The following is a 25,317-nucleotide window of genomic DNA, read 5'->3' as shown; positions in this document are numbered from 1 at the left end:
CTGCCTACGGCTGAGCCATCTTATTCACAGGAGCTGTCTACTCTACTTTCAGAAAATCATTATGACATTTACAATATCAAATCTATATCATATATATTATACCTGTATACATAAATACCTACCTATTATATTGCATAAGCATATATTCTATCATATCATTTCTATATACATAGATCTTGTCGTTACAACACCAACCAACTGGTCTACCTATCACTAACTAGCAGTTGATTTGAGTAACTATCTTTTTAGTATCAATCCTGCTTTCTGGAAATGGCCCCAATAAGCAATAGGCTAGATAAGAATACTTAGAGGCCAAATATTTTAAGGGCCACAGTCTGTGTGGTCTCTATCATAACCATACCATGTGAATGCAGAAACAAAGATAGATGTGTGCCAATAAAATTTTATGTATGGACACTTTGTTTATTGAACTCTAAATATGAAATGTAATATTCTTCCATTTTAAAAAGTGAAAAAAATCTTTAATTTATAAGTTAGGCAGACATGGAGAAGCTCAATTTGGCTCCAGGCTATAATTTGCCAACACGTGGGCTACCTAAAGGATGTCTGGCAATCTCATTAAGAACTATCAAATCACTGGATCTTTATTTAACCAGACAAAGGGAAATATGTCCTCTATATTTACTTCATTAGCCCAAATATTGCCATATACTCTTTAAAAATAAAAAAAAATTTAAGCCAGGCACTGGTGGCTCATGCTTGTGATTTTAGCTATGCAGGAGACTGAGATCTCAGGATCACATTTCAAAGCCAGCCCAGGCAGAAAAAGTCCATGAGATTGATTTCCAATTAACCAGCAAAATAAGCTGGAAGTACAGCTTTAGCTCAAGTGATAGAGTACTAGCCTTGAATAAAACATCTAAATCAGATAAGTAAGATCACAAGAGTCTGAGTTCAGGCCCCAGTACTGGCGCAAAAGAGAAAAAAATCCTCTTTAGTACATATATAATGTCATTACAGAAACAGGAATTTTTATAGGGACATAAAATAGACTAAAAAGCTATTTTCTTCAGCTATTCTTTATTCATTTTCTATTCTGCCTTCGCAAATCACTTTTGAGAAACCTCATCCAATCCACATACAGCTAATAAAATATTAATCATAGCCATTTTGTGTGTGTGTGTGTGTGTGTGTGTGTGTGTGTGTGTGTGTGTGCTGGTCCTGGGGCTTTAACTTGGGGCCTGAATACTGTCCCTAAGCTTCTCTTTGCTCAAAGCTTGTGCTTTACCACATGTGCCACAGCTCTACTTCTGGGTTTTTGAAATAGTTTTGATGAAGATAAGAGCCTCACAGAGTTTCCTGCCCAGCCTGGCTTTGAACTGCATTTCTCAGATCTCAGCCCCTGAGAAGCTAGGATTATAGGCGTGAACCACTGACACCTGGCAATCACAGACATTTTTGATTGTTGAGTACATATATTTAAATATAAGTATATATAATAGATGTAAATGAAAACAATAGATTACCTTCAAATGTAGGTCTTAATATAGCTTTCCTATGGCTAGTAAACTATGCTCTACTGAAATGGCGTGTGTTTGAGATGTACCTTGTACCACCGAACCTTCGCATCAGTTCTGTGAGGAAGAAAGTCCCTCAGGTCAGGACACACTAACATCCCAGAGGTTGACAAAGTCACAACTTGAACGTAGGAGACGAGCTTCAGGGAAGCTTTTGTATTCAAAAAAACTCTGAGCTCAGTGGACATTTCACCACATTGAGAGGCATTTCTGATTTAAAAGGAAGGGGGAAAGAAAGGACAATAAACAGCCAGCAAAGGCAAAATAAAAAGCTAAATGAAATTAAGAATAATTTTCCTCTGCTCTATTAAATTCTGTAACTTTGTTTTCTTCGTGAGGACGAGGTTTCTGTTCTTTTTCAATCCTTGGGGTACAAAGAGCTTAGCATCCTAATTGGGTAGAAACAGCAATTTGTCTTTAACAGCTGATCAGTGTTTCACCAGCCTACCAATGCCATCAAAAGCCACTAAGGAATCTCCAAGTCCTCTCAAAGGATCTTGAATCATTCCAATTCTCAAGCTTCTTGAACCCAGCTCTGTGTGTTCCAGCTGCATGGTCTACAGAAGCATATGCAGATGGAGAGCTTATTTCCTAAAAGCCATTTCCCATAAAAGGAAAATTTCCTGTACCTCTCTTGGGCGTCATTGACTAACCCAAGTCCAGTTTCAGAAAGCTGTGGGAACTTCATCTAAACAATACAATTGTTTGCAATACTGCACGGAGGGGATTAACTTCTGAGTGTGTTTGGTTGTTGTTTTTATTTTTGAAGTTTTTTTATGTGTTGGCCCTCCCATGATTTCAATGCCATAATTCTAGCAATTCTGTAGTACTGAGAAAGCAGCAGAAGCCAAACCTTGCTGGAAACATGGAGGAAATGGATGGAAGACAGTAATTAAAATAAATGGTATTTTTTGGTATTACTTGGGTTTGAACTTAAGGCTAGGCTCAGGCTAGGCCCAGAAGGATCTTAAATTTTTGCTCAGGCAGGCCTGAATTGCAGTTCTACGAAAGCTTTCTGCGTAGCTGGGAATACAGGTGTGGATCTCCACACCCAGCTTTAATTTGTTGACATCAACTTTTAGTCCTGACCAGCCTCAAATTATAATCCTCCTGGTCTCCACCTCCCAACTAGCTAGGATTATAAGCATGAGTCACTGCAACTAGAAAAAGCTAATTTTTAAGCTAAGAAAGCAAAGGATATACATGTACCATGCATGAGGTTCTGGGCTCAGCCCTCAAAAAATAAAATAAATAAAACACACAGAAAAAAAGCAATTATCTCAGATAAGTTTCTAATTGCCTAAGACACATAATCTATCCATTAATATGATAAAGATAAACTTTACATGTGGGATAAAAATTACACAGCAAAATGTGCCACAATATATATCCAAAGAAGCAATGAAACATGAAAAATATACGTGAAAGAAATTGTTAACTGCTTACTGAAAAGTAAAAACCATCATTTAAATATATAAGACCCATGGCTACATTAGATTTCCATATCTGATTTAAAAAAAGATAAAAATAGATGAGCAAACATTTCATGCTCATATAAAGGAAGTTAATTCTCAGCTTAAAAAAATGTAGGATCTCAAGTGGTAGAGCGCTATCCTTGAGCTGAAGAGCTGAGGGACAGTGCCCAGGCCCAGAGTTCAGGCCCCATGATGGGACCTCCCCACAAAAAAGAATGTAAGATCTCACTTCAAGTAGAAGAAATAGGAGGCCAAGGCTGTGTACACTTGAAAAGTCATCACCAAGGTAGCTAGACAAATGCTGGGCTATGCTTTACATATATAGTTCCTTTATGCTCACCTCTCTACAAGGTAGGAATTATTATAACATGTTTGTGAGAAAAATTAGATACAACAATTAATTGCTTACATGTGCCTTGTTGGGACCAGCAGAGCTCTGGGAAAGTCCATACATTAAGGCAGCACTTCTGGGAACCAAGCCTATTAGACATACTGAGAGCTGCAAAGCTGTTCACACACAGATCTGGTAATTCCCCTTGGGCTGAGCTTGGGAGGCCATTTGTTCCAGGAACATCACCTCAACTGTTCTGAATAGCAGAAAGTCTGTGTGGGTTCTAAGTAGCACAAAAATCATAGGGCAAGGCAGGCTTGTGTTCTGTGGCTGTACATGCCAGAGTACTACTGCAACCTCTGGTCATTTTCATTCGACTTTGAAGTCCAGCATTGAGCAATTGAGAGTCTGAAAAGTCAGCCAGGTAAACTTCCCACACATAAATAAATGTCTGTCAGTATATTAGGATTTCCACAAGTGGTTATTTCTAGGGGGGTTTGGGGGATTTTATGTGAAACTTTCACATGAAGTTAAAACCTTACATCACACTGTATCCATAACAAAAAAACTGAAAACTTTTCAAAGCCCCATATTAAAGGACTAAAACTATAAAATTCCTAGAAGGGAATTTCTAGGGAATCATGAGTCGTTGAGGCAGATATTCTTGATGCCAAAAGCACAGGCAATATAAACAAAACAGATCAATTAAAATTAGTCAAAACTGAAATCTTTTGTATATCAAAAGACACTATCAACAGAATGAATGAGGAATCACAGAATGGAAGAAAATATTTGCAAGTCACATATTCGATAAAGGGTTGATATTCAGAACTCTGACAAGTCAACAAAAATACAATTTTTAAATGGACAAAGGAGCCAGATACAGGTGACTCACACCTGTAATCCTAGCTACTCAGGAGTCTGAGATCTGTGGATTGTGGTTTGAAGCCAACCTGAGCAGGAAAGATTCTTATATTCAATTAAGCACCAAAATACAAGAAATGGAGTTATGACTCAAGTGGTAGAGTGGTAACCTTGAGAAATAAAAAAATAAAATAAAACTCAGGGACAGCATCCAGGATTCCAGCTCAGAAGTTCAAGCCCGAGGGCTGACACAGAATAAAAAGGAAGTGGTGGGGAGGGTTGCAAAGGACTTGAATATATGGGTCTCCAAAGAAGAAAGACAAATGGCCTAATAGTACATTAAAAAATGCTCAGCATCACTAATCATTAGGAATATTCCATTCAAAACCACAATGAGATACCATTTCATATCCCTCAGAAACTGCTGTAAAAAGTAGAAAATGAAAATAGGCATTAGGAATGTAAAATGATGCAGCAATGTGGAAAACAGTATGGCAGTTCCTCAAAAAAGAAAGAGAAAGAAAGAAAGAAGGAAAGAAGGAAAGAAAGAAAGAAAGAAAGAAAGAAAGAAAGAAAGAAAGAAAGAAAGAAAGAAAGAAAGAAGAAAGAAAGAAAGGAAGGAAGGAAGCAAGAAAGGAGGAAAGAAAGAAAGAAAGGAAGGAAGGAAGGAAGGAAGGAAGGAAGGAAGGAAGGAAGGAAGGAAGGAAGGAAAGAAGGAAGAAAGGAAGGAAGAAGGAAAGAAAATCAAACATACAAGTGCTAAAGGATCCAGCATCTTCTTTTCCAGAAATATGTCAAAAAAACTAAATAAATGAATAAACTGGATGCAGGAATTTAAGGTCATATTTGTACACTCATATTCATATGGGCCTATTCACAAGATTTAAAAGACAGAATCAGGGGCTGGGAATGTGGCTTGGTGGTAGAGTGCTTGCCTAGCATGCATGAAGCCCTGGGTTCGATACCTCAGTACCACATACACAGAAAAAGCCAGAAGTGGCACTGTGCTAGCTTTGAGCACAGAGAGGCTCAAGGACAGTGCCCAGGCCATGAGTTCAAGCTCCAGGACCAGCAAAAAAAAAAAAAAAAAGACAGAACCAACCCTTGTATTTGTGGATGAAATTCTGAGTCTTAATTCTCAGCTTTGTAAAGAAAGGAAATTCTGATCCACACTGTGATATGGATGAATCTCTAAGACATCATGTCATGCTGTCAATAAAATAGTCACAGGAAAACAAGCCTGTGAGTCTATTGATACAAGATATATAGAATACTTATGTTCATGGTGTCAGAAAGTAGTAGTCAAATTCATAGACACAAAGGAGAACTGTTGTTCAGTGGGTCCAGAACTTCAGTATGGAAGGATGAAAGCCTTCTGGAGATGATCACACTGCAATGCCAATAAACTTAATGGTCCTGAGCCATACACTTAAAAATAGTTAAGGGAGCCATCAATAGCACCTGCTCGTAATCTTACCTTCTCAGGAGGCTGAAATCTCAGGATCTCAATTCAAAGCCAGCCCAAGCAAATAAATCCTAGACACTCCAATTTACAAGCAAAAAGACAAAAACGGAAGTGTGGCTCAAGTGGTAGAGCAGCAGCCTTGAGCAAAAATGCTGAGCAAGCATGAGGCCCGAAGTTCAAACCCCAGTACCAGAGCGCGCGCGTGTGCACACATACACACGCACACACACACACACACACACACACACACACACACACACACACAGTTAAGGTAAAATTTTGTCATATGTGTTTTGCTATATATTTTTTCCAAAAGCAACAAGACAAAAAGTGGGGAAAACTAGTCAGGAATCATGGCCTCTAAGGGTCAGCTCTACCATGTACGCCCTACCTGGGGAAATTCTGTAACCAACTTTGGGTCTCTTATCCATAAAATAGGCAGTGTGATTTAATTATTCCTAAGACCCCACGCAACTCTAAAATTCTACTCAGGATTCCACATCTGTTTCTTATTTCACTACCATGTGGATTGATCATGAAGAAAATAAACCAAGTTCCTGCCCAATGGCTTACCAAGTGTTAAATATGGACAGGGAGAGAGAGAAATACAGAGAGGGGAGGGCATCAGATGGGAAAATATGATAAAGAAAAATAACATCAGAGTAGTGAGAACGCTGTGTCTACTAATATGGCTAGGAAAGTCCTCCCCAAAGAAGTGACATGGAGGCAAAGACCAAATGAATTCAAAGAGCAGAAGGAACTATAAAACATCCAGTGACAGGTATTCCAGGGGCAGCAAGAACACAATATGGCTTTTCACCTGGGTACTTGGAAATCCAGACTGTCAGTGAAACACACACAGAAATCCATTGTGCCAGGAACAGGGCTAGCCCAGCCCTGTCCCAGAGAGGCTTACCTGACTGTGCAGATGTAGGTGTCAGAGTCCTCTCTCAAGGCAGGCAGAAGCCAGAGAGCACCATCCCCAACCCACATCCTTGGTTCTTTTCTTGGGACCAGCTGGGCAGAGTTGTTTTTACGCCAGGTCAGGAGGATGTGGGAGCTGGCATTTGCCTCTAACTGAGACTGTACCAGGGGACACTTCAGAACCACAGGTTCCCCTTCCAGCCTGTATTCTGCTTTATAATGTTTACCATGAAATTGGCAGAGTGTTGAAGCCACTGAATGGGGAAACCACAGAGAGATCCAGGCTTTAGGTCCCAGCCCTTTAAATCACAAAACTTCCCCCATCCCAGACCGAAGCTGGCACTGGCAGAGGGTCACATAACTTATCCGAAGATGCTACATGTCCATTACCATGACTTCAGGAATAGCAAGCTAAGAATTACTTACCAATCCCAAGTTTTAGTGAAAAGAATCAGTTTCACATGGTGACAATCTCTCTTTTTTCATTTGGTTTTATTTTTCATTGGCTGACATTCAAAACAGCCCTCAGACAAATTATATGGTTCAATTCAAAGGTACTATTTTTTGTCATTTGTGGGGCTTGAACTCAGGGCTTGGGCACTGTCCCTGAGCTCTTTGCTCAAGGCTAGCACTCTATTTCTTTGAGCCACTGTGCCACTTCCTGTTTTCTGTGGTTAACTGGAGGTAAGTGTCTCACACACTGTTCTGCCCAGGCTGGCTTTGAACTGGGATCCTCAGATCTCAGCCTCCTGAGTCAAAGGTACTATTTTTTTAAAGAGTGAGTTAGACATATCATGGATTTGTTCCTTGGTAGGACTGACCCACCCAGGGCTTGAGCAAATGAAATCATCAAAGAGCAGCTTTTGGTACTCACTGAAGCATGAATATTTTGTACCTTGGTTTTTGATAAAATAATGAAACACTATGAGGAAACTTCCCCCAGAGAAGCTCCAGGCTAGCTCTTTTCCAGCTGAAGGGGGTTTGCTTCTTACCTGCTTGTTCCTCTGGCTGAGTGGTCAAGGCAGAAACACACACTATCAATATATACAAGATGAACATTGTTTCCAACAGCTTCTGGAAAATACTGGAAGTAGAGATCTGGGGTCCAGGGCCCTGTCGCCTAGAGGAAAAAACAAAACAGTAACTAGAAGTCATGAACTCCCAAACAGAGAAGACCTTGAAGATGAGCCCAGAGTCCAAATCTTGAAGCTGTCCCTAATCATGGAAACATTCTCATCTCCATTTTTTTTTTGTTAGTTGTGGGGCTTGAACTCTGGGTCTGAGGACTGTCCCTGCACTCTTAAGCTCAAAAAGATAGCTCTACCACTTGAGTCACAGCTTGACTTCTGGCCTTTTGTTGTTTGATTGGAAATAAGATTCTCATGGACTTTTCTGCCCAGGCTGGCTTTGAACTGTGCTCCTCAGATCTCAGCCTCCCAAGTAACTAGGATTACAGGCGTGAGCCACCGGTGCCTGGCCTGCCTCCATTTGACTTCTGTCTTTTTTTTCTGTATGGTTCTATTTCTTGATCATGTTCCAAGTCAAACTCCTGAAGTATCTGCAGATCTACTTAGATTAGGCGTTCCATATCCTAAGTTTCCAACTGGAATATTCTAGAACTGTACCTCAGGTCCCTCTGTCCCTCAATTAAGGCCACTGTCCAAGCCCACCACACCCAGATCTTTGCTCACATGGCAATCTCTTAGTGACATCTTCTCCTTTCCACCTTTCCATCCTAATACTACATATTTTCTTAAGTGATTCTGTCTTTTACTGTGAAAACCCCACTTCATTTTATTACAGTTCCATCTCCAATTGCCATTTCTTGAAGGAATGAATCATTAAAAACCCAAAGGTCCTCATGTCTCACTTGTCAGAGAGCTTTCTCTTCAGTCATCCCTCTATCAAATGCTACAGCTGTACTCAATCAAACACAAATGGAAAATATTCAAATATATGAGTACATCATTACCAATGTAGCTGGTTCTAACTCTTTGTTACCTGTTAGCTTTCCAATGATGTGTGATCTTGTCTCATAGGAAGTTACCGTGCTTCCTCAGCCTTGGCTCCTTTTGCTCAATTAAAGACAGAAGTCATGAAAGGACAGGCAAATCTACTGAGCCTTATGCTCAAGCGTAAGAAGATAGGGTCAGCACACTGAGGAAGTTCCCCACACACTCCTCAGGGAAGCAAAGAAGAAAGCTTATCTATGTTAGCTATAAATGAAACAAATGACTTTCAGCAGGCAAACCTGCAGATCCACAGCCTTAGTTTCCATCTACTCAGAAATGTCCCTCAGCCTCCCTCGTACCTCAGCTGAGACTGCTGCTTCAGCGCCAGCTTCCCAAGATCTGTGCTCACACACCACTGGCTCTGTTGATAACATTTTTCCCCAGCTCCCTGTGTTCAATGTCACCACCTCTTCCTCCCAGCGGTCCATACATTCTTCACTGGTTCTCTTAGTCACAATGCCATTCATCTTCACTGAACACGGTAACTCAGAGGAAGGTCTCTATCATCTATAACTCTTTTCTGTTTATCAAGAACACTGACTGGGAGGCATTGAAATCTTGCTCCCTATTCTAGTGACTTATAGGCCAGATTCCTTTCCTGAGGGTGTAGGCTAGAAACCTTGCATGACAACTAGTTTAGCAAGTCTGGAAATCCCAAAGTACAGTCCTCTGAGGCTTGATGAATGGTGCTAACAATCAATGAGTCATCCACATATTGTAAGCAAGTCCAATTCCTTAATGGTGGTGCTCTCAACTCTTTATCCAAAATTGGTTCCTATGGGTCAGGATCACATCATTAGAAGGTGAACTCTGAATGGAGAAGAATGAACCTGAGACATGCTTAAAAAACAATGGGCCAAGGGACCTGGCCAGTACTTCCCATTTGGGTTTCTTTAGTGGACACAGGGACTGCATTGTCTAATGAATCCATGTCCAAGAAATCCCTTTAACAATCAATTTCAGGCTTGGGTTGTATTTTAATGGGCCATCAGGAAAGTGTAGGAGTTTAACGTCAGGACTATCAAGGAGCACTATTAGACCTGTTGGATACTAGTTCTACAAAAAAACTGTATTTCATGTAGAGAATTAGAGGCACTTTGTTTAACTATACAGGAAAGTTCATATATGAGAGGTAAAGAGGTCAACAGATTGAGTCAGGACAGAGAAGACAAACTCAGTGTCCAACAAAATTCTGTTTTACTACCTGCCACACCAAAGGTTAACCAAGGCTCTGCTGACGTGATAGTGATTTTTTTCTTTTGGCACAGTGACTGTGCCTTTTAGGGTAAGCTTGAGTTCCATGTGGAATGCTATCCAGTTGTTGCTCCAGGCTCTGCCCTTCTTTCCAGGAATCAACACACATGTTCTGACCCACATGACCTGCCTCCCATTGGAAACTGGCTATAGATACTCTGGAGCCTTGTTACCCTAACGTGTGGTAGTCCAATTACAGTATCCAAAACCTGTGTCATTATAGTTTCCTATTCTTCTTGGCCTAATCTGCTCTATCTCTGTTGTTAGAGACTTTCAAGGCTTTGTCTACCAAGATTAGCAATGGGGTCTAAAGATCTGCCTCCAGCTTTTGGAACTTCCTTCAGATATCTGGGACAGCCTATGTTACTAAAATGTGTAGTCACAAATGCTCTTTCTTCCACTGATCCTGGACCAGTGTGGGTGATTTTTCAGAAGGTCCCTGAAAAGTGGTTCAAGAATACCATAGAATTTTCTTCTTTTTTTCTAGGACATCTCCCTATACTTATGCTAATTAACAGATTTAACTAGGCATCTATTCATTCCTTCAAAAAAGACATTCCATTCCAGCTATGTGTACTATAGAGAGTTCTCAAAATCCCGAATAAGAGGCACACATCTTCTCTAGGTTACCGAACATTATGTCCCAGGGTGTTGGCTGCTCACCCATCAGCTTCCTCAGCAACCTTCTTAAGAACTCTTTTCTTTCATTAGAGGCTCAGCAATGGGTTATGACTGAAATAACATCCCTCCAAGTTAGCACAAAAGTAGTCAAATTCAACCTAAAGAACTCATCCCTGAGTGTTTCGGCATTCTTTAAGAAGCTACCAAATTTTTCCTTACATTGGATCACATCATTTATCAAAAGGGAAACACTTGTATCCTGGTAAGTATTCTATCTGCACTTGGCACTTCTGCAAAGTGCAAGCTGATGCCCTTGAGGGCCAATGTCAGCTTATTTACCAACCCAGAACTCATTAGAAATGAAATGGATGGGATAGGTAATCTGGAGGTCAAAGAAGAAGAAAAACTTCAAGTAAAACCTAGAATGGAAAACCTTCAGGAAAACACAGCTCATTAACTAAATCTTTGTATTTAGAAGTACAGCCTAATACATTTTTCTACCATAATGCTAGGGAAGCACATGAAACAGCTCACAGAGCTGATTGTCCTTCTGCCTTTTGAAAGTAACCAGGATGTGACATCCATAAATGTAGTTGTCTAACGCATGTTGAGTTAGGAGACAGTTGCATCCATTCTCATTCAACCAGGTTGTTCTTGGTGACTCCCATTTGGACACCAGGTGATAAGAATCACCTGGAAGCTTTCAAAAATTACCAAATGCTCATGCCAATTACATCTAGAGGAAGAGCCCCAAATCAGTATAATTTGTTTTTCCCCGAGTGACTAACATGTAGCTGGTTGTAGACACTGTGCATTGTTTCTACAGATCAGTTGCCTAAAAGTCATGTGAATACTTCTCTAAAGCCCAGCAGAAAAGGCGAGTTTTAGAAAGCGGCAATTTCGTTTCTTTTACAGATTCAGCCTTCTGCATGAGAAGTGCAGGACTCTGAAAGGGAGGAATGAGACAGAGGCAAAGCACCAGTGGGAAGCAGCAGTCAGTCAGGATGTCTGGGGCAGGGTCTGAGGGCCTCAAGGGCTAGAAGGTTGCAGTTCACAGTTCTAGTAGACATTCCTGACATCAATCCATCAAGGACTGGACACAGGGAATTTCTCACCACTTCTCTTTCCTACAGAATAGACTAAGCTAGAGCATGGGGTTACACCTTAGAGAGCTGTTTTCCAAGACTACTACTTTGGGGGGATTTCGTTTTGTTTTGTTTATTTTTTTTCTTGGCATCAATTCATTGTACAAGGGTTTAATTTTGAAATGTCCATTTATGCACACAATCTACCTTGATCAGACCTTGATCACGCCTTCCATCACTCTCCTTCTTCCCACTTCCACCCTTCCCAAATGAGTCTCAGAAAGCTTTATTTTTTTTTCCATTTTCACACATATACATAAAGTATTTTGGCCATAGATTCCCTTCTTCATCCTCTTCCTTTTCCCTTCCACTCCCACACCTGCACAGGACATGTTTTACCTTCTGAATCTCCAACGTTTTTGCTACTAAAGTCAGAAAACCTGGCTGGGAAATCAAGCCTTTCTTATTCTATTACTTGTCATTATTCCCTAACAAAGCAATATAACAACTATTTGCCCCCTATTTCCAATGATTCAGATAGTATAAATTATCTAGAAAGAGTTTCAAGTTTATAGGAGGATGTGCTTAGGTTATAAACAAATACCACACCTTTTTTTATTTTTTATTGAGGAATTGGATATTGAACCCAAAGCTTAAAGCATACTAAGGAAGTGCTCTACTTCTCCAGCCACACCTTTAGTCCTTTTGCTGTTTCTGTTGTTTGCTCAGGCTGAGCTTAAACTTGAGATCTTCCTTTCTCCACCTCCAGAGTAGCTAGTATTACAGGTATGTACCACCATGCTGTTTACTGTGCTATTTTGTATAAGAACCTCCAGAATCCTTGAATTTTGATATTCTGGGGATACATAAGCCAATGCCCCACCATTACCCTTCTCACATTGGTGATTCTATCAGCTAGCCATTGCCACAACAATTCAGCATAAGAAATCATCCCTAAATTATTTGGCATAAGGCAATCATTTCCTCTCACTCTCAAGTCCATGGCTACTCCAAATCCTAGCTACTCCAAAGGCTAAGATCTGAGGACCTCTGTCTGAAGCCGGCTCAGGCAGGAAATCCATTGAGACTCTTATCTCCAATTAAACACAAAAAGCCAGAATGGAAATGTAGTTCAAATGGCAGAACACCAACCTTGAGAAAAACAGTGAAAAAGACAGCAAACAGCACCCAGTCCTGAGTTAAGTCCTAGTACCTGAAGGGAAAAAAATAAATCTATGGAGGAGGTTGGCTAACCTAGATCAGGCTGAGTTAAGCCTGGCTCCAAGTTATAGGTAGTCTACTCCATGTGTCCCTCATTCCTCATGAACAAGTAAACATCCTGGGAGAAGATCTTCTCAGGGAATAGCAAAAACACAAGCAATGGAGACAAAGTCACTCAACTGCCATGCTCAGAACCAGCTCCTTCTTGTCTTCCCACATTCCATCAGCCTTAAGAAATCACAGGTCAAATGTGCCATCAGAATTATGCTGGGAGGGGTAAAGCAATGGGAGCATATGTGTCATCTCCTGTGCTTGCTCCTTGCCTGGCTCTCCACAGATGTGACAACCTTCAGGACAGAGGCTGACTCTTGTTCACAGCCCATATAGCCTCACAGTGCCAGAAAGTACCAGAGAATATTTATCCAGAATGAAACCAAAACTGAGTTACCACTCCACCTCTCCATCTCTCCATATAAATCCACATGGCTCTTCAGAGAAGGGCTGACATTGAGAATTCTCTAGACAAATGATTAGAGAACCAGAGTCCAAAGGATCATCTCAGCTTGTAGAGATGAGGACCCAGGACCTGATATTTCTCCCTTAGCTGTGGATCTGAGCAGGAGCGATCTCCCCAACGCTGTTCCTCTCATGTTTCCAAAGTACGAATACTTCCCTTCAACTCTCACCTCATCCTTGAGTTTGGCAGCCTAAAAGCTGCAGAAGCATCAGTTACTTTGTCCTCTTTGGACACACACCTATGCATCATGCCCCCAGCTGTACGGGTTATAGTTAGACTCACTCATCCTCTGGTATGGAAGTAAAACAAGTAGGAATGAAAAATGATGCTCCTTATTTGAATAGGAAAGCAAAGGCAAAGATTCTTCTGTAGGGACAATTGTATTAGTGACCATTACTGTGACTCTCATTTGATCTCATGTGGTATCATGCCAACCTTACAGACAATGTATTAAAAGAGATTAAAAGGTTTGGCTTAGACCTTCTAGCTACTAAGTAAAAACTGATTTAGGACTGGTGATTCAAAAGTTTTTGCTCTTAAAAAAAATAACTTTCTGTAGCAGATACTGTTTGTTTCTTCCCTCTCTACTCTACTCTCCAATAATGGAAACTCTGACTCTCAAGTGGGTTCATGGCCCATCCAAACAAAAGCCATATTTCTCCTTCTTTCTTACAATAGGAATGGCCATGTGACAAAATTTGGTTAATGAACATAAGAAGAAACATGTGATATTCTTGGGAAATTCTTATAAAAAAAAAGACTTAAAGTCTAGCAACCCCATTCCTGGGCATACATCCAAAGGAAATGAAATCAGCGTGTGGAAGAGATATCTGCACACTCCCGTTTATTGCAATATAATTCACAATAACTAAAATCTGGAATCAACCTAAATATCCCACAGGGGATGAATAAAGAATACTACACACACACACACACACACACACACACACACACACACACACACAATGGAATACCATTAAGCCATTTGTTAAAAAGGATGAAACTTTATCATCTATGACTACATGGGTTGAACTGAAAACATCATGTTAAGCAAAATAAGTAGCACGCATAAATACAATTTGAACTTACATATTGAATCTTGAAAATGTTGACTACATGTTATTGATATCATACTGATTATCACAGATGAATGGGTGGAGGTAGAGAGAAAAAGCTGGTGATAGGCTGGTCAATGGGTACTACAAATAGAGAGGAGGAATGAGGACTACTGTTCCAATTGCACAATGGAATGACTACTGTTCACAACCAATCGTTGTATAAGCCAAAAGAACCAGAAGAAAGAATTTTAAGTATTTTCACCACAATGAATGATAAACATGCCAAGTGGCTATGTTATTTATCCTGAATTGTTCACTATGTAATGTATTCATGTTACCATTGAACCCCTGCAAATATATACCATTAGTATGTGTCATTACTTATCCATTACCAGCATGGATAAGATTGTTGGATTATCACCACCATTTTGGACCACCAGGTACAGAGGGTTAATGGACAGTGATGGGACAATGAGGAGGGATGACCCTCCTTGATGGTTTTGTGAATCCATTCACCACCTTAGACTACTTTCTCTTACATATTCATGTTTTAGCATCATACAGGCAAGCCTAGCCCCAGTACACTGTGTGTCTGGAGTTTATAAAAAGAGCTTAGGAGAAGAAGCCTGCCAAGCATCATCAGATGCTCTGTGTTCACAGCTCATTCAGCTGATTCTCTGAAAATCTCTGACTCAAGAATTGTTCAGCCCCTACCCCAAGGCTCACATTGTTTCTGTATTAGTCTTAGCCTCAGATTTCATGGAGGTCTGAAAACATGTTTACACTTGCTTTGAAAGATAGGTGGACTGGAAGCAATTTTGTGAGGCTGAACTCTGTACCCCAAGCCTAACCCCTCAACACAGGGACCTGCAATGCCATCTTGACCCCTACACAGTACTAAAACTAAGATATTTAAGCATTTATGTATAACGAAGAGAGTTAGAATCTGGAGATGATGTGGGGGTGATCTGAAAGTACATCATTGTCCTCCTAGAAAAAACTTCCTGTGGATCTGTTTTCTGGCTCATGTTTTCAGTCTTCAGAAATCTTACTTGGACCTTCAATGTATAAACCAGTAGAGCAATTAAACATTTTTATTCAGTGTGGAATAAAACTGACCAGGATTTAGACTCAAGGCCATTAAGATTTTCTGGCTAAATAATCAACTAAGAGTATTTATTGTGTATTTTATGACAGGAAGAGCCTTGAGAAATAAAAGGAAATGCATGTGTCATTAGTATAAAAGTTTGAGGTTAGAAGACAAAGTCAAATCGCTTCAAGTTTATCTTTTACAATAAAGTCAATTTATCAAATGCATTGGAAAGACTCCTCTGGAGATAATGAGAACAATGCAGATGTGGTCCCTACCCTCATAGAGTTTTCAGTGTGTTGAGAAAAAGTGGCATTGAATTAAGCAAGTCTAATTACTGTTGGGAAAGGAGAATTAAGTTGTGCAAAGGGAATTCAGAAAAACTAGGTGTTAGCTAATCTGGGGGCTCATACATACGAGTTTGCCTTGAGTCTCAAAGGAGATGTGAATTTGAACTTTTGAACAAAGTTGGAACTGCTAAGACTTTGGAGACTCATGAAAGGGGATTAGTTGTATTTAGCATTACAAGATGGCCCATGAATAGTGATGGGAAGGAGGGAATGAGAGACAAAGAGGGATCCTAAACAAAAGGAAAGAAATGTATATATCACCTGATTTGTGAAAGAATAGTTTTATTGTTAAAGGTCATAGAGTTCATAAGCAATGTAGATTAAGATAATTGATGATTATCATTGTGAATATTAAAAGGTATTTGTGACTTAAAAATTTTAAAAACAACAAAAATAATAATTTTTTTTAAAAGATGGCCCATGAGTCTTTGAGAGCCAGAGGTGGAAAGGTGCAAATGTGATTGGGTGTCAAGTGTGGATTTGTGATGGTGAATCTTACTTGCCAACTGATTGAATTGAGAAATCCCTGCAAAATTAATAAAGAACAGTTCTGAGTTTTCAGAGATACCTAGATCACAAGGGCTCTCATCTAATGAATGTCAATTTCTTGATGAGTTTATAGTCCGATTACATTATTGGGAGGTGATTAAAGTAGTAGGCATAATTGGAGAAGGTAGGTCACTGCCATTTTTACTTTTATGTGTCCTTGGAGGCTAGATCTTGCCCTCCCCACTTTCTTATAATCCCTTTCTCTGTTTCCTGGCCACCATGATGCCAGCATCTCTGCTCTACCACATCCTCTCCATCATGATGGATTGACATGTCTGAAACTGAGAGGCCAAACAAACCGCAAGTTATTTCTATCAGTTATTTGGTCATTGCTACACAAAGGCTAACAGAGAGTCACTGTCATATTATATGGTCTATATGTGATCTGTCATTTAACAAAATGTCATTATACAGTATATGGAGATATGTGTATATACATTATATAGTTACATATATGTGTATATATACATTTATAGTACACACACACACATATATTATATGTATATATATAATTGTATAAGTTAAAAAGGAAAATGCCACAAACTCAAGCTCCAAAAGTACCTCTGTTGATTATTTCATATTTCCCTATAGGAATACAACTTTTTTTTATATCCACTATTTCAAAAAAAATCTCTTTCATTGAAGATTATTTTATGGATGTCTTTTCCTTGCTTTCCCAGTACTTACTGTGAACCACTCATCTCCGGAGATCTGCCACAACTGTGTTGCCCTTATCAGTGATGATGTTAATTTGCATATCTGTAAGGTATAACATTTGAAAGGTTTATAAGAGTATAAAGTAGAAAGACTCTTTCCTTTTAAAATGGATATCCTAATTCTCCTCAGGTGCTACCCTTAGCAGGTTTTTGTCCTTTACCATTATTCTTTTATTTATGTTATTTTATCGGGCTGTGTGTGTGTGTGTGTGTGTGTGTGTGTGTGTGTGTGTGTGTGTGTGTGTGTGTGTGTGTGTGTGTGTACCAGTACTGGAGCTTGAACTCAGGACCTTGATCTCTCACTTGACTTTTTCCCTCAAGGCTTTAGGGCTATCACAGGAGTCACACCTCCACTTCTGGCTTTTTAGTGGCAAATTGGAGAAAAGAGTTTCACTGGCTTTCCTGCCCAGGATGGCTTTGAATCTTGATCCTCAGATCTCAGCCTCCTGAATAACTAGGATTACAGACATGAACCACCTGCATTTGACTCACCCTTTTATTTTTTTCCACTATATTTTTATTTTCTTTAAGTAGCTGTACAAACAGTAGTTTATGATGAAGACAGTGCCTCTTGATCAATGTCACCCCTTTTAACATTCTCACTCACTCCTCCTACCTTACCTTTTCCCTCACTTTTCTTAACTTTTAGGTTATGTACTGAATTTTTTGCCATTTAATAAAGCAATGAATCTTGATCTGTATCATTCATCCCTTCAATACCTTCCTTTTATTTTATATTCCTTTATTTACTTACACTTTCCGCATACTCATCATTCAGAGATATATACCCCCATCTTTTTGGCTTTTGTTGTTTTTTTGTAGGGGGGATTAGAATCTCCAGGCCAGCCTGGACTACCATCCTCCTATGTGCACTTGTACTGTAGTTGGAATGGCAAGCATACACCACCACACCCAGCTAACTTGTTAAGATAGATGCTCACTAATATTTTACCAGAGCTGACTTTGAATTGCAATCCTGCCAGGCTGTGCCTTTTGCAGTAAATATTCTTTAATCTCATCACTTTATTTTGTGATTGAACATATAGTGTCACTATGTTTTCAGTAATAAAATAAAACAGACTGAATGACTGGCCAAGAAAGAGTTATTTTGCTGAAGAGCATCAGAGATTCTACTGCCACCTCTTCTTCAGACAGGTAATGGAGATGAGTTGGAAGTGGTACAGATTGCACAGCTTGTCAGGAAGTTGGACCCCATTGCACAGCTGGTCAAGAGAGAGGAAAGAGATGTTTCGACAAGGGCCCTTTTGCAGAAGAATGAAATTTGGAAGCCGCCTTCTGGCCATGCTCCAACCTACCCCCACCAGGGAAGCTGTCTTGGTTTCTTTCCCTGGACTTCAGTATAACAGATGTTTGACTTGACTTCTCCAGGATGTGGCTTCACACCACAAGCACATAGTAGTAACATTTTGCAGTCATCAGAAACCTCAGAAAAGGGGCTGGAATCCAAATTGCTGTAGCGTGGGAAATAGTGAATCTTTGACAGTCCCAGAAATGAGCGAGGGAGATTTGTTTGCAGAGGTTTGCAGCAAAACATTATTCTCCTGCCCTACTTTCTTTAAGAATGTTTTCAAATCACAGGCAGTATAACATTTCTCCTGAAATCTGACTTGACCTTATTACCAGAAAAAATGTCTATGAAGCACATTCCAAGTATTTAAAGTTCAAACTCTTTTTTCCCAAAGAAATAACCACGTTTCACCTCCCTCAGTGTAAGAAAGCAAGAGAATAAGATGAAAAGCATGGCGGGACATAAGAAAATAAGAGAGCAAACATTGGTGGCTCATGCCTATAATCCTAGCTACTCAAGAGAGTGAGATATGAGGATCCTAGTTCAAAATCCAGGGCACAAAAGTCTATGAGACTCTTATCTCCAATTAACCAGCGAAAAAATCAGAAGTGGAGCTGTAGCTCAAGTGGCAGAATACTACCCTTGAGTGAAAAAAACTAAGAGACAGCACCCAGGTCCTGAGTGCAAATCCCAGCACTGAGAAGGAAGGAAGGAAGGAAGGAAGGAAGGAAGGAAGGAAGGAAGGAAGGAAGGAAGGAAGGAAGGAAGGAAGGGAGGGAGGGAGGGAGGGAGGGAGGAAAGGAGGAAGGAAAGGAGGGAGGGAGGGAGGGAGGGAGGAGGAAGGAAGGAGGGAGGGAGGGAGGGAGGGAGGGAGGAAGGAAGGAAGGAAGGGAGGAAGGAAGGAAGGAAGGAAGGAAGGAAGGAAGGAAGGAAGGAAGGAAGGAAGGAAGGAAGGAAGGAAGGAAGGGAGGGAGGGGGAGGAGGAAGAGGAGGAGGAATCTGGGGCAGGGGTAAGGTGAGGCTCTAAGTCCACCTGACAGAAGAAAGAAGAGAAGAAAGGAAGCAAGAAGGAAAATGAGGGAAATGTGTGAGGAGCTAATGGAGGGGGGGAGGATACATTAAGGTAGAAAGAGCTAAAGACACAACAGCAAGTAGACAGATATGACAGCACTACAAGCATCTTTCTACACCACATACTGAGGCCTAGGTAACTAACTGGCCATCTCCCTTCTAATGCCAGGGCTCAAAAAAGACAACACATAAAGCCTAAGGTGCAAAAAAGACTAAAAAGCTGAAAGAATATTGTGACCAGCCAGGCCAGTGGCTCACATTTGTAATCTCAGCAATTCAGGAGGCAGACGTTGGAAGGATTGCCATTGAAGGCTAGGCCAGGTCAAAAACAGAAGGAAAAAAAAAAGCAAAACTTCATCTCTAATCAATAAAATCTTGGTATGGAAGTGGGTGCCTGTCATCTTACTTATATGAGAAGATGAGAAGCATAAATAGTACTGCTGTCCAAGAAGGCTAGGGGAAAATGTGACTTTATATAAAATATAACTAAGGGAAAAGGGGGCTAGAGGTTTCACTCCAGTGGTAGAATATTTTGGGCCTCGCAAGTACAGGACCCTAAATTCAAACCCTACCACTGCCAAAAAAAATAGAGAAAGAAATAGAATGGGATAGTCAACACCAGTATATATTTCACCTTGATTCATTTACTAACATTTTGCAAATTTGTGTTTGGGGTTTGTGCGTGTGTGCGTGCCTATCCTGGGTTTTAAACTCAGAGCCTGGACAGTGTTCATTCAGGACTAGCACTCTACCCCTTGAGCCAGAGCTCCACTTCCAACTTTATTTTCTTTCTGGTAGTTCATTGGAGATAAGAGTTTCATGGACTTTCCTGTCCAGGCTAGCTTTGAACCACCATCCTCAGCTAGGGTTACAGATGTGAGCCACTTGCACCCAACTGGTTTTTTACTTGGTTTTATTTTGTTCTGGATTTGTTGTTATTGTTGTTGTTGTTGTTTTTCAGTATTGGGGATTTAACTCAAGTCTTCATACTTGCCAGGCAAGACTTCTTCCTCTTCAACCATATTCCCAGTCCTTTTACCTCCAGTTTATTTCTCAGATAGGGACTCCTACTTTTTCCCAGACAGACCTCAATCTATCTTCCTTCCCTTGATTCCCAGAAACTGGGACCACAAATATGTACCAACTTAACCTACTTCTGCATTTACTTTTTTCTTGTTTCCTCTAAGGTATATAACTGATAGACAGACAGCTATATATGTATATGCATGCATATATGTATATGTTGAATTATACACATACACACACACACACACACACACACACACACATATATATATATATATATATATACATATATATATTCCCTTAAATGCTTGAAAGTTGTAGATCACTGGCTTTATTCCTAAATACTTCAGAATAAATGCATGAATACATTTTTTGAAGCAAATTGAGAACAATTAAGTTAGGGAATGGCCCCAGAAAAAAATCATCAAGCATTTAAAAGAAGTAAAAAAATGTTTCTATGGTTTATTTGAATTTATTGAGACTAAAGTCACTGCAATGATTAAGCCTTTTTTTTATTACTATCCCTGCTCCTTCCCAGAAGGTTTTTAGGCAAATGTCCCAGCTCTGAATCAGGCCAAGTAGTCATTTAAAGAACAAAACTAAAGAGCAGATGTTGAATGTTAATGAAGTCGATTACCTCTCAGGCTTTACACCTATCACTTAAGTCATATCCAATATAGAAAAATCAATTCCCAAAATCCACCCACACATGTTTCATGCATGTCATATAGCACTTTCTGAAACCCATGAGAAAAAAAAACATATTTCTATAAAAATTAATTCTCAGGCAATCACAATCATTTTAAGATGGTGCAGCATAAGAAAGACTCTCTAGTTTCTAATAAAGAGAAATCTATAACAAAGTTGCTGAAGCTTTTGTTGAAAAATGTACTGGCTTAAAACAGAGTTTTACCCAGCCTTAATTTGTGAGTACTAATTTTGTATCAGACATGCATGAATTTTGAATACAATCAATTCTTTAAAAAAAAAACAACAACAGAACTCCAGCCAGGTACTAGTGGCTCACACTGGTAATCCTAGGTATTCAGGAAACTGAGATCTGAAGATCATGGTTCAAAGCCAGCCCAAGCAGGAAAGTCCATGAGACTCTTATCTCCAATTAAACAGCAGAAAACCAGAAGTGATTTCTGTGGCTCTAAGTGGTAGAGTGCTAGCCTTGAGCAAAAAAGCTCAGGAATAGTACCCAGGCCCTAAGTTCAAGCCCCCCCAAAAAACAAAAAACAAAAAGACAAAAAAAAAACAGAATTCCTGTATTATTTTTGTTTATACAAAATTATGTGAATACAACCTCCAAGCTTCATGGTGAACTGTCTCTGGCTGTAGTGCCCAGTCAGAATGACAACTGCCAACTTTTTCATTTTTATTTATTTATTTTTTTTTGCCAGTCTCGGGGCTTGAACTCAAGGTCTGCACACTGTCCCTGAGCCTCTGTGCTCAAGGTGAGCACTCTACCACTTGAGCCACAGCACCACTTCTGGTTTTTTTTGAGTGGTTTATTGGAGATAAGAGTCTCATGGGAACTTTTCTGCCCAGTCTGGCTTAGAACCAGAATCCTCAGATCTCAGTCTCCGGAGTAGCTAGGATTACAGGCATGAGCCACTAGCTCCTGGCTGACAACTGGCCATATTATTTGACCAAAATCCCCCACTTCATGGTGAGGCCTGAGTAAACCAAATCATGTCCTAAAAGCAATGGCTTAAGAAGACCCTTCCTGGGGGAGGGGGGAGGCTGGGAAGGGAGGTGAAGGGTAAACAAAGGAGGAGGCTGCAATGCTTGGTAAGAAATGTATGCATTATCCTGCCCATGTAATTGTAGCCCCTCTGTACAGTATGTTCTCAAATAAAATAAAATAATATTAAAAAAAAAGAAGACCCTTCCTGGCCACTGAGCCTCAGGCCACACAGGTGGTACCTTAGCAAAGAAGACCTAGAGCTATTGTTATGGCTTCACACTCATTTTGTCTTTCTGCCAACAAATAATTCTTCTCACTAAAGGTGCCCTCTCCCTGTGGAACCTTATGAACTTAACCAACTTCTATCCCAAGAAGCACCAGGAAAAGACACCTCCATACATCAACCCAACTCATCAGACCCCACAGTCAAAGCCTCTACTCATACCTTCTAGAGTTCCTAGCAACCCTGGCTCATTCAGAGCCTGTCTTCACATTGCACATTCTAGCTATGTGATCTTAAGCAACCACAGAATCACTTACATAATCCAAGGGCACAGTTTCTTCATCTCTAAAATACAAAGTTTGTCCTCTCAGGCATAAACACCTATGATTCTAATCCAGGTAGGAGCACAGGTGTGCTCTTGGTTAGAGCTTCCATTTCTAAAGCATCAAGTCAAGGGACCTAATTAAGGACTGAACCAGGTCAACTCATTTGCTGTAGGTCTCCAAGGCAGAAAAGGTCAAATGCCAATACTCAGGGCTTGGGAATTTGGGGCAATGGGGCTCCAGCTCTGTTGGACTATGGCTAGATGATGTTCATTAATTAGTACCTGAATACTCCCTTAAAGCACTGGGTACTGGTGGATGCACACCCTTCGAACCAAATGTTGTTTTCAACCTTGTACCATCTGAATGTAGGAAACAACTCAAATCTTTCAATCCTCAAGAAAACTCGCCCATCTAAATATCACACAGACAGCAGAAGCAAGAACAGAAAGACCCAAATCACTGAAGAGAGACAACAGGATCCCAACACAAAGGGGGGTATATTTTACTCACAGAAGCAACTTGGAAGCCTTTTGCCAGCTGTTCTTTCCCCTTATTTGTATGAGTATGGTTAGTTTTTAGAAGAGTAGATTACATTTTCTGCCCATCGTCCCAACTCTTGTCTCATTCCACATGGTCTTCTAAAATGCTTTCATCCTAGTCTGCCACCAAGAAGTGGAATCCAACTCACCTCCCTTGAATGTGGGGCGGGCCTGGAATTCACATGACCAATAGAATGCAACTGAAGTGATACTGTGAACTCTAAAGCTAGCCCAGAAAACCACGCACAGGTGCCACTGGTTTCCTTAGAAGTTTGACTCCAGGAAAAACCAGTCACCATGGAAACAGTCTGACTATGCTGAGACCACCTTGCCAAGGGGGCCTGGTTGAGCTGGACCAGTCTCCAGGACTCCCCCCAAAGGCAACAGCCATGAGAGTGAAGCCACCTTAGAATCTCCAGATGATTCCATTCACTGGTTGAGAACTAGAGCCACTGTCTGCACGACACTAGTCCTCATAGTACAGATGAATTGTCTAGCTCTTCATGGATGGGATGTGTAAATTAACAATTGTTTTAAACAACTACATTTCAGGGTAATTTTTCATGCAGCAAGAGGTGAATAGAATGTTGAATCAAAAATAGATTTGAGGAACTAGGAATGTAGCTCAGTAGTGGACCATGTACATGAAGGAAGGAAGGAAGGGAGGAAGGAAGGAAGGAAGGAAGGAAGGAAGGAAGGAAGGAAGGAAGGAAGGAAGGAAGGAAGGAAGGAAGGAAGGAAGGAAGGAAGAAAGGAAGGAAGGAAGGAAGGAAGGAAGGAAGGGAGGGAGAGATGGAGGGAGGGAGGGAAGGAGGGAGGGAGGGAGGGAAGGAGGGAAGGAAGGAAGGAAGGAAGGAGGGAAGAAGGGAGGGAGGGAAGGGAAAGGAAGGGAAGGGAAGGGAAGGGAAAGAGGGAAGGAGGGAGGGAAGAGAGGGAGGGAGGAAAAAAGAAATTAGATGTAGCAAATTAGAAAAATAGAGGGCTGATAGAAGAAAGCACACACCAAGACCAATGGTAGCTGATGCTCAGAAACAAAGGAGACAGGATAATGATTTAGACATATGCAAGAACCAAAGACTACAACCATCTGACACCTTGAAAAGCAGACACAAGTATTTGCCTGTGTTTCTGTGGCCTGCCTCCAAAAGGGTCTCTAAAAGCTATCATGCCAAATACCTAAAGGAATTAATAGCTGGCATCCTTGAATCACAAAGAACACTTCAAATTTTGTTCAAAATCCTCTTTCTCTAGTATGGGACCTGCATAGTAGTAATATTGTCATTGCCTCTCAGTGTATTTCTCTTCTTGCAACATTCTTCCAGAATGTTGTGCTACAAAGGCCTCAGAAAAGGGGAAGCACAGAGTCCTGCTCACAAAGGAGGGAAGGAAGTGGGTAGGACATGGAAGAAATTCTTTCCTAGTAGGAAAGAGAAGTAGAAAAAAAGTGGGGGAGGGCCTTAGAGGTCAGCGTGAACGGACAGAAGCTACAAGAGGAAGCAGGTAGGTGGGCCCAGTTTTTCTAGGTTTAAAACCTGAATGCCAAGAGACAAAAGGTTTTAAGGTAAAGGGTGGTACTTAAAGCAGAGGAAATTTTGCTCCATGAAAATAGTCACACATCCCTACTTCATTCAAGGGGAAAGGATTATACAACAGGATGAATCAGTAGAAGTCATACTAGGATTCTGCCTGTCACACTCATTTAAGGAAACATTCTGATGAATCTTAGCTGTAGCAATGTACCATCCACCCAAAGCTTTATATTACCTTGTTCCTTGCTCTCAAATAAGACCTCATCATAAATTTTCTAAAGCCCTGTTCAAAGTATGGTCTGTGGATCAGCAACATGAACAATGATGGTGCAAAATGCAGGTTCCCAGACCCTGCTGTTGACCTAAGAAATAAGAACCATGTGCATATTGACAAGCCTCTCAGAGAAAACAAGAAGCACTGAATCTCAAAAGAACCTATCTCCCAATAACTCCCCCATAGACCAAATCTCCTCTCATCTCCAAAGGAAGTGATTCTCAAAATGTGGTCCCTGCACCGGCATCTACAGCATA

General features: G+C 40.5%; 1 protein-coding gene across 5 annotated transcripts in view; it reads right to left on the bottom strand.

Annotated features, from left to right (window-relative positions):
* The window catches only part of Il1r2 (interleukin 1 receptor type 2), a 50,725-nt gene that overhangs the window by 15,136 nt on the left and 10,272 nt on the right, over nt 1-25,317 (bottom strand). For 3 of the 5 annotated variants that reach the window (XM_069988423.1, XM_069988421.1, XM_069988422.1), the window contains exons 2-5: nt 17,042-17,113; nt 7,590-7,717; nt 6,590-6,851; nt 1,568-1,748 (exon numbers count right to left, since the gene is read on the bottom strand). In XM_069988423.1, coding sequence (XP_069844524.1) covers nt 1,568-1,748; nt 6,590-6,851; nt 7,590-7,717; nt 17,042-17,055 — 585 coding nt within the window. In that variant the 5' untranslated portion in view covers nt 17,056-17,113. The remainder of the gene's footprint in view (nt 1-1,567; nt 1,749-6,589; nt 6,852-7,589; nt 7,718-17,041; nt 17,114-25,317) is intronic. The other 2 variants (XM_069988426.1, XM_069988424.1) reach the window with 1 other exon arrangement.

Source organism: Dipodomys merriami, unplaced genomic scaffold (genome assembly GCF_024711535.1).
Source record: "Dipodomys merriami isolate MVZ:Mamm:240054 unplaced genomic scaffold, mDipMer1.0.p SCAF_36, whole genome shotgun sequence".
In the NCBI taxonomy this organism is placed as follows: domain Eukaryota; kingdom Metazoa; phylum Chordata; class Mammalia; order Rodentia; family Heteromyidae; genus Dipodomys; species Dipodomys merriami.
Note: the sequence above shows the minus strand (reverse complement) of the source record. Positions and strands in the feature narration are given on the sequence as shown.